General features: G+C 35.0%; 1 protein-coding gene across 4 annotated transcripts in view; it reads left to right on the top strand.

Moving 5' to 3' along the window:
• The window catches only part of LOC144440084 (uncharacterized), a 38486-nt gene that overhangs the window by 14145 nt on the left and 9622 nt on the right, over window positions 1-14719 (top strand). For 2 of the 4 annotated variants that reach the window (XM_078129337.1, XM_078129340.1), the window contains exons 5-12: window positions 744-1060; window positions 6621-6671; window positions 7397-7501; window positions 9944-10042; window positions 11845-12133; window positions 12383-12496; window positions 13089-13267; window positions 13695-13817. In XM_078129337.1, the coding sequence (XP_077985463.1) occupies window positions 744-1060; window positions 6621-6671; window positions 7397-7501; window positions 9944-10042; window positions 11845-12133; window positions 12383-12496; window positions 13089-13267; window positions 13695-13817 (1277 nt within the window). The remainder of the gene's footprint in view (window positions 1-743; window positions 1061-6620; window positions 6672-7396; window positions 7502-9943; window positions 10043-11844; window positions 12134-12382; window positions 12497-13088; window positions 13268-13694; window positions 13818-14719) is intronic. The other 2 variants (XM_078129339.1, XM_078129338.1) reach the window with 2 other exon arrangements.

Genomic DNA, 14719 nt, shown 5'->3' with positions numbered 1-14719 from the left:
TAAAATAAAATAAAAATCCCACGTGTCACTAATAAACCTTCGTACAAATGCCATACAAGATAATTTTTTTTTTATTATCTCTTATCAGAGAAATTACGGTGACGTGTTTCCATGTATTAAAAACATATAGTTGAAGATACAACATAAAAATAGACACATGGTTTCTTTCTTTGACATAATGATATTCACTGGCTAAGTCGTGCGCTTGCATATCAAAATATTGTCCCTTTCATAAATGCGATGTAGCTTTTCTTATCCGTGCGTGTGAGGGCGTCCTCGTATTAGGCAGCGTTGGAATCGCACATCTTTCCAACTTACAACAAGAAGGATGTTTATGTGCTTTGTTAATTCGTTGTTACTGTTGTGCCTTTTAGAGTCAGAATTTGTGATATTTAGTTGCAACTTAACAAATTCGTTCACTTTAATTTGCATTCCTTTCCTTCCCTGAAACCAATAATTCAATCTTTCTTTCTTTCTTTCTTTCTTTCTTTCTTTCTTTCTTTCTTTCTTTCTTTCTTTCTTTCTTTCTTTCTTTCTTTCTTTCTTTCTTTCTTTCTTTCTTTCTTTCTTTCTTTCTTTCTTTCTTTCTTTCTTTCTTTCTTTCTGTCTGTCTGTCTGTCTGTCTGTCTGTCTGTCTGTCTGTCTGTCTGTCTGTCTGTCTGTCTGTCTGTCTGTCTGTCTGCTCTCTCTCTCTCTCTTTCTCTCTCTCCTTTAATTTCTTTTTCTCATTATTTCATCAAAAGCATTGACATCTTTAAACAGTTCCAAATCAACGACAATTTTACCGACAGAAGGCGGACGAGTCAATACAAAATCGTCGACAACTAAATCAACACCTACTAATTCACGTAGAAAGTCGCTGATCAAAAAAAGACTTGCTACGACAACCGATCGTCCAGCAAGTACAAACCGATTGTTCCCGATGGAAGGACTATCAACAAAATCGACACCATCAGATGTGAATATTGATAATATCGTTATGGGTGCATCCGTGGCAGCAGTAGTTGTTATCTTGGGGTTGATAGTTTGTACTCTGATACGATGCTTCAAGATAGGCTCGGTTAGTATAAAGTGTTTTATAACACACCGTTTTCATACAGCTGTCAGTGATTGGCTTAGAACACGTCACATGGTATGGACTTGTAACCCACAGAGATCAATTTACATAGAGCTAGGCCCCAGTCGTGCTTTATTTCCCTAGGGCACTATGCATATAGCAGGGGAGTCTTTTCGGGGATTTGCTGTGACTGAAAAGAATTTATGTGTGAGAACATAATGTGCTATAAAACACTTATTGTCTGGCTTTGTTTGGGCACTAGTAGACGTCGTATTACTCCTTGTGTTATACAACATGGGGATGCAATAAACGTCTATTAGTGTAATAATAGCGAGGTAATAATTGTACTATATTCGTCCAGGCAATAGGTGTGCTATATTCATCCAGGCAATAAGTCTACTATATTCATCGAGGCAATAAATGTACTATATTCATCCAGGCAATAAGTCTACTATATTCATCCAGGCAATAAGTGTACTATATTCATCCAGGTAATAAGTCTACTATATTCATCCAGGTAATAAGTGTACTATATTCATCCAGGCAATAAGTCTACTATATTCATCCAGGCAATAAGTGTACTATATTCATCCAGGCAATAAGTCTACTATATTCATCCAGGCAATAAGTGTACTACTATATTCATCCAGGCAATAAGTCTACTATATTCATCCAGGCAATAAGTCTACTATATTCATCCAGGCAATAAGTGTACTATATTCATCCAGACAATAAGTGTACTACTATATTCATCCAGGCAATAAGTGTACTACTATATTCATCCAGGCAATAAGTCTACTATATTCATCCAGGCAATAGGTGTACTATATTCATCCAGGCAATAAGTGTACTACTATATTCATCCAGGCAATAAGTGTACTATATTCATCCAGGCAATAGGTGTACTATATTCATCCAGACAATAAGTGTACTACTATATTCATCCAGGCAATAAGTGTACTACTATATTCATCCAGGTAATAAGTGTACTATATTCATCCAGGCAATAAGTCTACTATATTCATCTAGGCAATAAGTGTACTATATTCATCGAGGTAATAAGTGTATTATATTCATCCAGGTAATAAGTCTACTATATTCATCCAGGTAATAAGTCTACTATATTCATCCAGGTAATAAGTCTACTATATTCATCCAGGTAATAAGTCTACTATATTCATCTAGGCAATAAGTGTACTATATTCATCGAGGTAATAAGTGTATTATATTCATCCAGGTAATAAGTCTACTATATTCATCCAGGTAATAAGTCTACTATATTCATTCAGGTAATAAGTGTACTATATTCATCCAGGCAATAAGTGTACTATATTCATCCAGGCAATAAGTGTACTATATTCATCCAGGTAATAAGTCTACTATATTCATCCAGGTAATAAGTCTACTATATTCATCCAGGTAATAAGTCTACTATATTCATCGAGGCAATAAATGTACTATATTCATCCAGGCAATAAGTCTACTATATTCATCCAGGTAATAAGTGTACTATATTCATCCAGGTAATAAGTGTACTATATTCATCCAGGCAATAAGTGTACTATATTCATCCAGGTAATAAGTCTACTATATTCATCCAGGTAATAAGTGTACTATATTCATCCAGGCAATAAGTCTACTATATTCATCCAGGTAATAAGTGTACTATATTCATCCAGGCAATAAGTCTACTATATCCATCCAGGTAATACGTCTACTATATTCATCCAGGCAATAATTGTACTATATCCATCCAGGTAATAAGTGTACTATATCCATCCAGGTAATACGTCTACTATATTCATCCAGGTAATAAGTCTACTATATTCATCCAGGTAATAAGTCTACTATAGTCATCCAGGTAATAATTCTACTATATTCATCCAGGCAATAAGTGTACTATATTCATCCAGGCAATAAGTGTACTATATTCATCCAGGTAATAAGTGTACTATATTCATCCAGGCAATAAGTCTACTATATTCATCCAGGCAATAAGTCTACTATATTCATCCAGGCAATAAGTGTACTACTATATTCATCCAGGTAATAAGTGTACTATATTCATCCAGGTAATAAGTGTACTATATTCATCCAGGCAATAAGTCTACTATATTCATCCAGGTAATAATTCTACTATATTCATCCAGGCAATAATTGTACTATATTCATCCAGGCAATAAGTGTACTATATTCATCCAGGCAATAAGTGTACTATATTCATCCAGGTAATAAGTCTACTATATTCATCCAGGTAATAAGTGTACTATATTCATCCAGGTAATAAGTCTACTATATTCATCCAGGTAATAAGTCTACTATATTCATCCAGGCAATAAGTGTAATATATTCATCCAGGTAATAAGTGTACTATATTCATCCAGGTAATAAGTCTACTATATCCATCCAGGTAATAAGTGTACTATATTCATCCAGGCAATAAGTCTACTATATTCATCGAGGCAATAAGTGTACTATATTCATCCAGGCAATAAGTGTACTACATTCATCCAGGCAATAAGTCTACTATATTCATCGAGGCAATAAGTGTACTATATTCATCCAGGCAATAAGTGTACTATATTCATCCAGGTAATAAGTCTACTATATTCATCCAGGGAATAATTCTACTATATTCATCCAGGCAATACGTGTACTATATTCATCCAGGTAATAAGTCTACTATATTCATCCAGGCAATATTCATCCAGGTAATAAGTGTACTATATTCATCTAGGTAATAAGTGTAATATATTCATCCAGGTAATAAGTGTACTATATTCATCCAGGTAGTAAGTGTACTATATTCATCCAGGCAATAAGTCTACTATATTCATCGAGGCAATAAGTGTACTATATTCATCCAGGCAATAAGTGTACTACATTCATCCAGGCAATAAGTCTACTATATTCATCGAGGCAATAAGTCTACTATATTCATCCAGGCAATAAGTGTACTATATTCATCCAGGTAATAAGTCTACTATATTCATCCAGGGAATAATTCTACTATATTCATCCAGGCAATACGTGTACTATATTCATCCAGGTAATAAGTCTACTATATTCATCCAGGCAATATTCATCCAGGTAATAAGTGTACTATATTCATCTAGGTAATAAGTGTAATATATTCATCCAGGTAATAAGTGTACTATATTCATCCAGGTAGTAAGTGTACTATATTCATCCAGGCAATAAGTCTACTATAATCATCGAGGCAATAAGTGTACTATATTCATCCAGGTAATAAGTGTACTTTATTCATCCAGGCAATAAGTGTACTATATCCATCCAGGTAATAAGTGTACTATATCCATCCAGGTAATACGTCTACTATATTCATCCAGGCAATAAGTGTACTATATCCATCCAGGTAATAAGTGTACTATATTCATCCAGGCAATACGTGTACTATATTCATCCAGATAATAAGTCTACTATATTCATCCAGGCAATATTCATCCAGGTAATAAGTGTACTATATTCATCTAGGTAATAAGTGTAATATATTCATCCAGGTAATAAGTGTACTATATTCATCCAGGTAGTAAGTGTACTATATTCATCCAGGCAATAAGTCTACTATAATCATCGAAGCAATAAGTGTACTATATTCATCCAGGTAATAAGTGTACTTTATTCATCCAGGCAATAAGTGTACTATATCCATCCAGGTAATAAGTGTACTATATCCATCCAGGTAATACGTCTACTATATTCATCCAGGCAATAAGTGTACTATATCCATCCAGGTAATAAGTGTACTATATCCATCCAGGCAATACGTCTACTATATTCATCCAGGTAATAAGTCTACTATATTCATCGAGGTAAAAAGTCTACTATAGTCATCCAGGTAATAATTCTACTATATTCATCTAGGCAATAAGTGTACTATATTCATCCAGGCAATAAGTGTACTATATTCATCCAGGTAATAACTGACTATATTCATCCAGGTAATAAGTGTACTATATTCATCCAGGCAATAAGTCTACTATATTCATCCAGGTAATAATTCTATTATATTCATCCAGGCAATAATTGTACTATATTCATCCAGGTAATAATTCTATTATATTCATCCAGGCAATAAGTGTACTATATTCATCCAGGCAATAAGTGTACTATATTCATCCAGGTAATAAGTCTACTATATTCATCCAGGCAATAGGTGTACTATATTCATCCACACAATAAGTGTACTATATTCATTCAGGTAATAAGTCTACTTTATTCATCCAGGTAATAAGTGTACTATATTCATCCAGGTAATAAGTCTACTATATTCATCCAGGCAATAAGTCTACTATATTCATCGAGGCAATAAGTGTACTATATTCATCCAGGCAATAAGTGTACTATATTCATCCAGGTAATAAGTCTACTATATTCATCCTGGTAATAAGTGTACTATATTCATTCAGGTAATAATTGTACTATATTCATCCAGGTAATAATTCTACTATATTTATCCAGGTAATAAGTGTACTATATTTATCCAGGTAATAAGTGTACTATATTCATCCAGGTATTAAGTCTACTATGTTCATCCAGGTAATAATTCTACTATATTAATCCAGGCAATATTCATCCAGGTAATAAGTCTACTATATTCATCCAGGTAATAAGTGTACTATATTCATCCGGGTAATAAGTGTACTATATTCATCCAGGTAATAAGTGTACTATATTCATCTAGGTAATAAGTGTACTATATTCATCCAGGCAATAATTCTACTATATTCATCCAGGTAATAAGTCTACTATATTCATCCAGGCAATAAGTCTACTATATTCATCCAGGTAATAAGTGTACTATATTCATCCAGGTAATAAGTCTACTATATTCATCCAGGTAATAAGTCTACTATATTCATCCAGGTAATAAGTGTACTATATTCATCCAGGCAATAAGTGTACTATATTCATCCAGGTAATAAGTGTACTATATTCATCCAGGTAATAAGTCTACTATATTCATCCAGGTAATAAGTCTACTATATTCATCCAGGTAATAAGTCTACTATATTCATCCAGGCAATAAGTTAACTATATTCATCCAGGCAATAAGTGTACTATATTCATCCAGGTAATAAGTCTACTATAGTCATCCAGGTAATAAGTCTACTATATTCATCCAGGTAATAAGTCTACTATATTCATCCAGGTAATAAGTCTACTATATTCATCCAGACAATAAGTCTACTATATTCATCAAGGCAATAAGTTAACTATATTCATCCAGGTAATAAGTGTACTACTATATTCATCCAGACAATAAGTGTACTATATTCATCCAGGCAATAAGTCTACTATATTCATCCAGACAATAAGTCTACTATATTCATCCAGACAATAAGTGTACTATATTCATCAAGGCAATAAGTTAACTATATTCATCCAGGCAATAAGTCTACTATATTCATCCAGGCAATAAGTCTACTGTCCTATTCCAAAGTATAAGCTCAGGATAACACAGACTATACGCATTATTGTACTATTCAAATAACATTTGAGATTTTAAATAAAATCAAGACATTTTTTAATTTCATTATAGATGAAAAAGAAATCGTACGTCAGACACCAGACTGTTGACAGCATTGATATTGTAAGTCTTTAATTTCACCGAAAGGAAACCTCTTACAACTTTAACACCCTAGTTTATGTTAGTGCTGTTTTATACAACCACAAAGAAAAAAACTATGAAACTGCATATCGTACACTTTAGAATATTTTGCTATATTTGGTCTAAATAAAATCAACTGAAACTCGAGGGCGCGGATGGCTCGGTAGTTCATTTCATTTAGACAAAATGTCGCCAGAAGCTGTATCTTAAAGTGTAACTTGCAGTTTCTTATTGGTTTCTTGTTGTATCAAACAGAGTCAGCGAACACTAACACGAAATGTGCTGTATGTAGCTCATTCAATTTGATAACAGGTAAAACATCTCAAGCACCTATTCGCCATTATACACCATTTAGATGTGTGTTTATTGTGAAATCATTATTTAATTACTTACAAATCTCTGAATGGACTATCGCCAACCTACATATCTGATCTGATTCACATGAAGCCAACTTCAAGGACACTCTGATCATCTGCCACATGTTTACTGCACGTGCACAAACCCAAGTACAAAATATTGTCAGATTGTGGGAGGGAGAGAGAGAGAGAGAGAGAGAGAGAGAGAGAGAGAGAGAGAGAGAGAGAGAGAGAGAGAGAGAGAGAGAGAGAGAGAGAGAGAGAGAGAGAGAGAGAGAGAGAGAGAGAGAGAGAGAGAGAGAGAGATTTAAAGATGAAATCATCACAGTACATATTTTCAATTTGTTCCAGGAAATGCAAAGCGATGGTCACGATGATGACCAAGAAGATTATCAAAATTGTATAAATCAAAGGGATGAGAATGAAAACAGTTTGATTGCAGATTCAGGTCTGACTGTAAGTTGTGCATACTTGTATTGGTAATGTGGAACGAACTGGACGCTAATTCTCCACAAGTTCTTCGCTATCATAAATAGCGCCATCTATCATAGTTATCATAAATAGGGCCATTTATCATGAGTGAACAAGCCTAACTGTATGCAGTCGAAAACTCTTAGCTTATAGGGAGCCTTCAGTAATTACAAGGGGTCAATTTTTACAAATCGGTTCTTGGGCCATATTTTAGAAAATGGGATTAGGGAAGGGTCACATCACTAACTGTATTACTAACTGTATTGTCTAACTTAGCGTTATTTTGTGATTTGGCATCTATGCATAGCTGTATGCAAATTCCATGCAATATAGCCGGTAGGTGCACACTTACTAAGCCCTAAAAAATTAATATTGTTGACACTGTACATTGCTTTGCTATTAGCTATGTACATGAGGTGCTCACAACGTATTTCACTATTACTATAGCATCCTTGTAATCATGGTAATGAAGAGCCCAGTGTTGCCTTGGGTTAGGTTGGTCTCAGATCATAATCAAATTGCTGTTGACAATCATGTGGCATATAGTGAACAGTGTCTTCACATAAATATAAGCTTACTGTGATCGTAGTAGTTGTTGGGGAAATAATCAATGCCTTTAACACTTTCAACGTGGTGGCAGCGGTGGGATAACTCCTTTATACCATTGATTCTGGGACTTAGAACTTCATTTTTTTTATAAATGCTAATTCAACAATGTAAGTACTCGAATATGTTCACATTCTGTTAAAAATCTCTATAAATACTGAGAATCGCCTAAGCGATATTTCTCTTGACAGCCATTAATTACCAATTTTAATTATCGCTCACATGGAGCATGCAGTCACAGAGTATGTAGTTGGCAAGTAGAACTCAAAGTCTATTTGTTACAATTCATACAAAACAAGTGAGTATAAATGATAGATGCACACCCAATGATGGAAATCCCCAATTACAAAGCAAAGAATGTACCCATCACCTGACCTGATTTTATGGCTATCTTTGGAATATTCTTATTATTACACACAATGTTTCAACTTAAAAATTGTTATGACTATTACAGTGACTATAATTATATGTTATATCACCCACTGAATAACCTTTGACCTTTTCATCCGGAACACGTTTACCTAAACATGACATCTCAACAAAAATTAGGACATACGGGTGACATTAATTTTCGTGATGTTTTTATCAGTTTTTGCAAACTGCCAAATTTTTACCCTCCGAGTTAGGGTGACAGATTTCTAGTTGTGAAACAGAGTCACCTTCTAGACCACTATTTATCTTCGAGGATGACAAAAACGTTTTGTTCTTGAACGAACAGTTGTCACTTCATTTTATCCAAGCCATTTTCGTACATTTTTGTCCGAAACATATTGCAACGGCATATTTTAGTTGTGCTAATCATCCTGTGTTATCAATAAATACTGAAACTTCATGATATGCGACTACTATCCCATAACGAGTGTCAGCCATAGTTTGTTGTTTTTCATGTGTAACATTCTAAAAGTGCCTGCAGTTGGAAAAAACGTTATTACTCTTAAATGCACCCAGTTTGTACAAGGACGAGAATGATATTGAAAACAAAGATAACTGCTGTTGAATTACCGAGAAAGAATAACCTGACAAGTAATCGATAATCTACACCAAATATAATAATGGATTCACATTTTTGTATCTGAATGTGAATCCCCAAAAATATATTCAGTCGATACCTGACCTGGCCTGGCCTGTACCCGGCGTTTTGTACCGAATGCTTTAGTTTTGTCTGAGCTGTTTCTCTTTATATGCTTAGAGAACCCAGAAAGCTGTTTTTTCGTGCAATGTGGCTAGGAAAATAAACAATGCTAGGAGCCAATACCACATTCTAAAATCGTTTATTTCCTATAATACATTGCCGCAGTGTACACCAAGGCTTTGGAAGCTAAATATGCCATTTGTCATATCTCCTGTTACTAGAGGTGACGACATCATACAGGGTTGTAGAAAACCCCCTTTCTGTCTACGTCATGAATTCTGTTGTACTCGAAATATCTGTCAAAATATTCTAAATCGCTATCATTTTTCCCGATTGTTCCTAAATTTTGCTGCTTGAAGAGATATAATTATATTTTTCTTCAAAGATTTTCTTCTCTGCCGAAAATTCTCGGTGACCTCAGGTTGTCGCCATGAGTCGCTAAACGAGAAGTCACAAGGCCCCTTAGGTAACTCATATTTCCTTGGTTGAACGAGGAAATTTATAGGGAATAATATCTAATTGTAAGTATGCAAATCTTAGTACAGCAACACGATATATCGTCCCAGACATGTACATGTCTGAGATATTATACACTTTCTATGTTATCATCGCTGCGTATTTCATTCTATTCGTACCCTTATGAAAATTAAACGTAATTTAACCACCACACCTTAACATTTTTACAATAGTTATCTGAAAATGAGGCTGGGAACGAAGAGAAGAAAGAACAGCACCATCTGTTGGACGACATATTGGACAAGGATGACGACTCGGTAAACAATCAGTCGGTACTATGACAACACTAACTCATTTCCATATTCATTATAGCTAAAACAGTTATTTGTTATCCACACACTCCTTAATAAAAAGAGCAAAGTGAGCTTTGTTTTGCCAACAATTCGTTGAGTAAAAAGATAACAATAATACACCCAGAAGAACAAGAATTGATACGATGTCAAGAACATGAATTTATCACACACACACACATATATATATATATATATATATATATATATATATATACGTGTGTGTGTTTGATATGTATGTACTGTAAACAACCAACCAAACAAACAAACAAACATACAAACAATCAATCAATCAAACAAACAAACAAACAAACAGAAGCCCCCCATCCATCCATCTATCCATCCGTACATACATACATACATACATACATACATACATACATACATACATACATACATACATACATGCATACTTACTTACTTACTTACTTACACACACACACACACACACACACACACACATACTTACTTAACTACCTACCTACCTACCTATCTGTCTGCCTACCTATATATATATATATATATATATATATATATATATATATATATATATATATATATATATATATATATATATAAATAAATACAAACACAAACGCTATTTTTAGCACAACTGAACTGATAAGGTTCAGTAGTGCTATAGGCATCGATAAGTGTGTGTGTGTGTGTGTGTGTGTGTGTGTGTGTGTGTGTGTGTGTAAACAACTTAAAGTCAAAAACTGCTGAACCTATTGCTTTGATAGTTTGTGGTCATGTTACTTTTGGGTGTCTAGTTGGGAATTTGCTCAAATGAAAATGATCGCATCAGAAATGTGCGTTTTGGGTAAAAAAATGTGATCTTTGGTAAAAAACAACTTTAATTCCAAAACTACTCAGCAGATTGGGCTGAAATGTAATGGGGATGCATCTGGGGATGTATAGATGAAGAGATGTTAAACATATAATGATCTCATCAGTAATATGCAAACTAGGTGTAAAAAGGGGAATATTGGTCAAAAATTTATCTCAAAAAAAGTACTTCATCATTGAGACTGAAATTTGGTGAGATGTTTCTAGAAGTGTTATTCTGCAGATTTTCTTCAAAATATTTTGACACAATTGGCCCTAGCAACCATCACCACGCCCTTAGCAACAGCCAAATGGCAGTATATTTTGGTTAAATAACATCATTTGGGAGGCAAGTGAGTAAACATTCAGAAAATGTATCCAAATATCCCTAGCAACCATGACCACGCCCATAGCAACAACCAAACGGTGGTGTACTTTTCTAAGATATCAACAAGGTTTAATAGACAAGTGAATAAACATTCATACATTTATGTAAATTTGCCTAGCAACGAGACTACGCCCATAACAACAGCCAAACGATCACGTATATTGCAAAGATGACATCAGGGCTTCATAGACAAGTGAACAAACATTCGAAATGTATGCAAATATGTCAGCAACATCACCATACCCATATCAAAGGTCGCTTATATTGCAAAGATAACAACATGGTTGGATAGGCAACTGAATAATCATTCAGCAAATGAACACTTATACCTTGTATTGCAAAGATAACAACAGGGTTGGATAGGCAACTGGACAGTCATTCAGCAAATGAACACTTATACCTCATATTGCAAAGATAACAACATGGTTGGATAGGCAACTGAATAATCATTCAGCAAATGAACACCTATACCTAGCATGGATCAACATGTGAATAAATATTTCTAAAAACTGTACAGTTGTGCTACAATGCCATTGACGCCATTTTTTTAATTACATATATTTGAAAGGTCTTTGGAAGTATTTCGAGCGATGACGACGGTTACTTGAAACCAGTAAACCTCGGTGCAACAGGACCACGTGATTCTGTAAAAGACGTCACAAATCTTGATTCTGATCATGTGTATGTCAATGGTCATATATCTGTTAATTGTGATGGATGGGAAACAGAACCAAGTACTTTGATTGTATATCAGAACCAAATACTTGGTTATGGAGAGTTTGGGATAGTAACTAGGGCAGTGATGAACATTACTGGGAAAGGGAGAAAATTGCAAGTAGCAGTAAAACTATTGAAAGGTAAGAATGTATGTATGTATGTATGTATGTATGTATGTATGTATGTATGTATGTATGTATGTAAAGTTTTATGTCTGCACCCCTAGTAAGTATCCCTAATAATTAGAGTTCATAGCAAAAGGCCCCAAGGGATAATTGAGTGAATCAGCTGACTGCCATAGTATTACACTATTGATCTCACTACTGTTTTTACATAACCGCGAGTTAACCGCTTCAATTTACAGATACTTTTTTTTTTCAATTTCACAGAAAATGCCACACCTGGAGATAGGCAAAATTTCTTAAGTGAGCTGTCAATCATGAAGTCATTTTCGTCAATACATCCAAATATAGTATCGTTGTTAGGATGTGTCACACTGTCAGGTGAGTGTCATGTGACCAATGTGACATAACTTTAATGACACACTTTAATCATTCTGTCATGTCCAGTGTAGGCACTGAAGTAGGACAAGTGGTTTGTTCGAAATATATATGTTTCTAAGTGGCAATAGCAGATGTATTTGTTTACTTATTATAAGCCATTCAACACGTACGGCGTATTGGCCAATAACGGAGGAATGTTCAGTGTTAGTGCAGGAGCAAACCAGAGTATCCGGGGAAAACCTGCGTTGTACAAATGTACGGTAGAGTCAAACAGAATGACACGCTTCTCACTTACAGCGTGATAAATTGATCAAACCCTGAATGGGTTCGAACCCTGACCGCAGTTGTAAGAGGCAAGTGGTTTAACCACTCGGTCACTGACAACCCTGAATGGGTTCGAACCCAGACTATGACTTATATTTCGGGCGCTATATGCCCAACGTCAACGAGGTAGCAAGGCTTTGTCGTGATGTAGAACAACCAGGAAATAAATCCAGTATTCAGCTATATAAATCCAGCTATTCGCACGCATACAAATGCACCTTATTGGTACATCACCAATAATTTCAGAATGAATGTCTTTTTTGTCTAGAACCAATCTCAATCATTCTTGAATTAATACCTGGAGGTAGTCTGGAGAACTATCTTCTAGAAATAAGACGATCTCAAACAGATAAAAGAAGCACATTTCAAGAGTACATTACCACACGAGAACTGCTCCAATTTGGTGAACAGATAGCCGATGGGATGAGCTTTATCGCTAACCTGAAGGTAACATACAATTCTATGTACAGTGATGAACACAGTTAGGAGCTTCGTACCTTTGAGGTATTTGTTTCATAAGGTGGGGAACTCCTAACTTCTGGTTTAATCCAACAATTCCCCAGTGTCTCTTATCAACCGGGATTGTCAATTAGTATGACTATATCAGAGAGGTCGCGTTATGCAGAATTAGACGAAATGGATTTTGGGGGCCAGCTAAGAATAAAAAAAATGCATCCCCACACCTTGGTCCCCTTTGAAATTATGCACATAGTTTGAACTAGATTGAAGGCCTTTCCTTTTAATAATCACTCGTTTAACTAAGCGCACTCAACGATAAATCTCTGTGTAAGTTTGAGTCAATTCCATTACGTTTAACCCGACGTATCCCTTTCCCAACATCTACTAGTAAGTCAACTTTTAATTTCTGTTACAGGTTATACACAGGGACCTAGCAACCAGAAACATTCTGCTTGGGGATGATAAAGTTTGCAAGATTTCAGATTTTGGATTGGCAAGGACTGTACGAGACTCAGATATTTATCAAAGACATACACAGGTAAGTGATGACTACACAATAAAAACAACACAAGAATAACAACAACAACAACAACAACAACAACAACAACAACAAACAATTAAAAAACAAACAGCAAACAAAGAAACCCTTATAACCAGTCAAACTAACCTGCTAGTCAAACAAACAAACAAACAAACAAACAAACAAACAAACAAACAAACACACACACATACATGAACAAACAAAGAAACAAAAAAGAGGTACGATTCCAACGTGTGCCGCGCTCTACCGAAATTGTAGCTAGAGTTCAGACTTATTTGTTTTCTGACTTTTTTGTCTACCTCTTCAGATGATGCCTCGATCGACTGCATATTTCTCTTAAAATCAAAGCAGTCCAATTTTCCTCAAACTTTGCCATATCAAAGCTTGTTCCTTCGTTTTTGGGGTTCACCGTCTTGTTTTCAAGGAAATTTTTATTTTCTGGAATGAATATAGCACAATATTTGGCGGCCATATTGGATTCGTCGACCATATTGGATTGTAAAATGACTAAATTTTGGTATCACTTTGACCTCTGTTTAAAAAATATTTTTATATTGAACAAGGGAAAAGATGGGAATCTACACTATGTAGGATTTAACATCGCTGCTGCCAAATGAGTGGCTAAAATCACTGGGCAAAATTTGACCGACGATTATGCCCCAATCAAATCACGTTTTGAAAATTGGGTACTTGGTAGGATAGAGATCGCAATGTGAATGCTTTAATCCTATGCGCTTATAAAGGCTGCAGTGAACTGTATTCCCATAGGGAGTTGAGGAAGGGTGAAAGGGTTACTATTATAGGTCTCAGAGGTAATAATTGTAAAGTGCTCTGGTCATGTTTTGGGAAAGGGCTATACAATAGCTAACATTATTAATATTAATAGTATTTATATTTTG

Source organism: Glandiceps talaboti, chromosome 9 (assembly GCF_964340395.1).
Source record: "Glandiceps talaboti chromosome 9, keGlaTala1.1, whole genome shotgun sequence".
NCBI lineage: Eukaryota > Metazoa > Hemichordata > Enteropneusta > Spengelidae > Glandiceps > Glandiceps talaboti.
The sequence above is the reverse complement of the archived record's forward strand: the minus strand, read 5'-3'. Positions and strand labels throughout refer to the sequence as shown.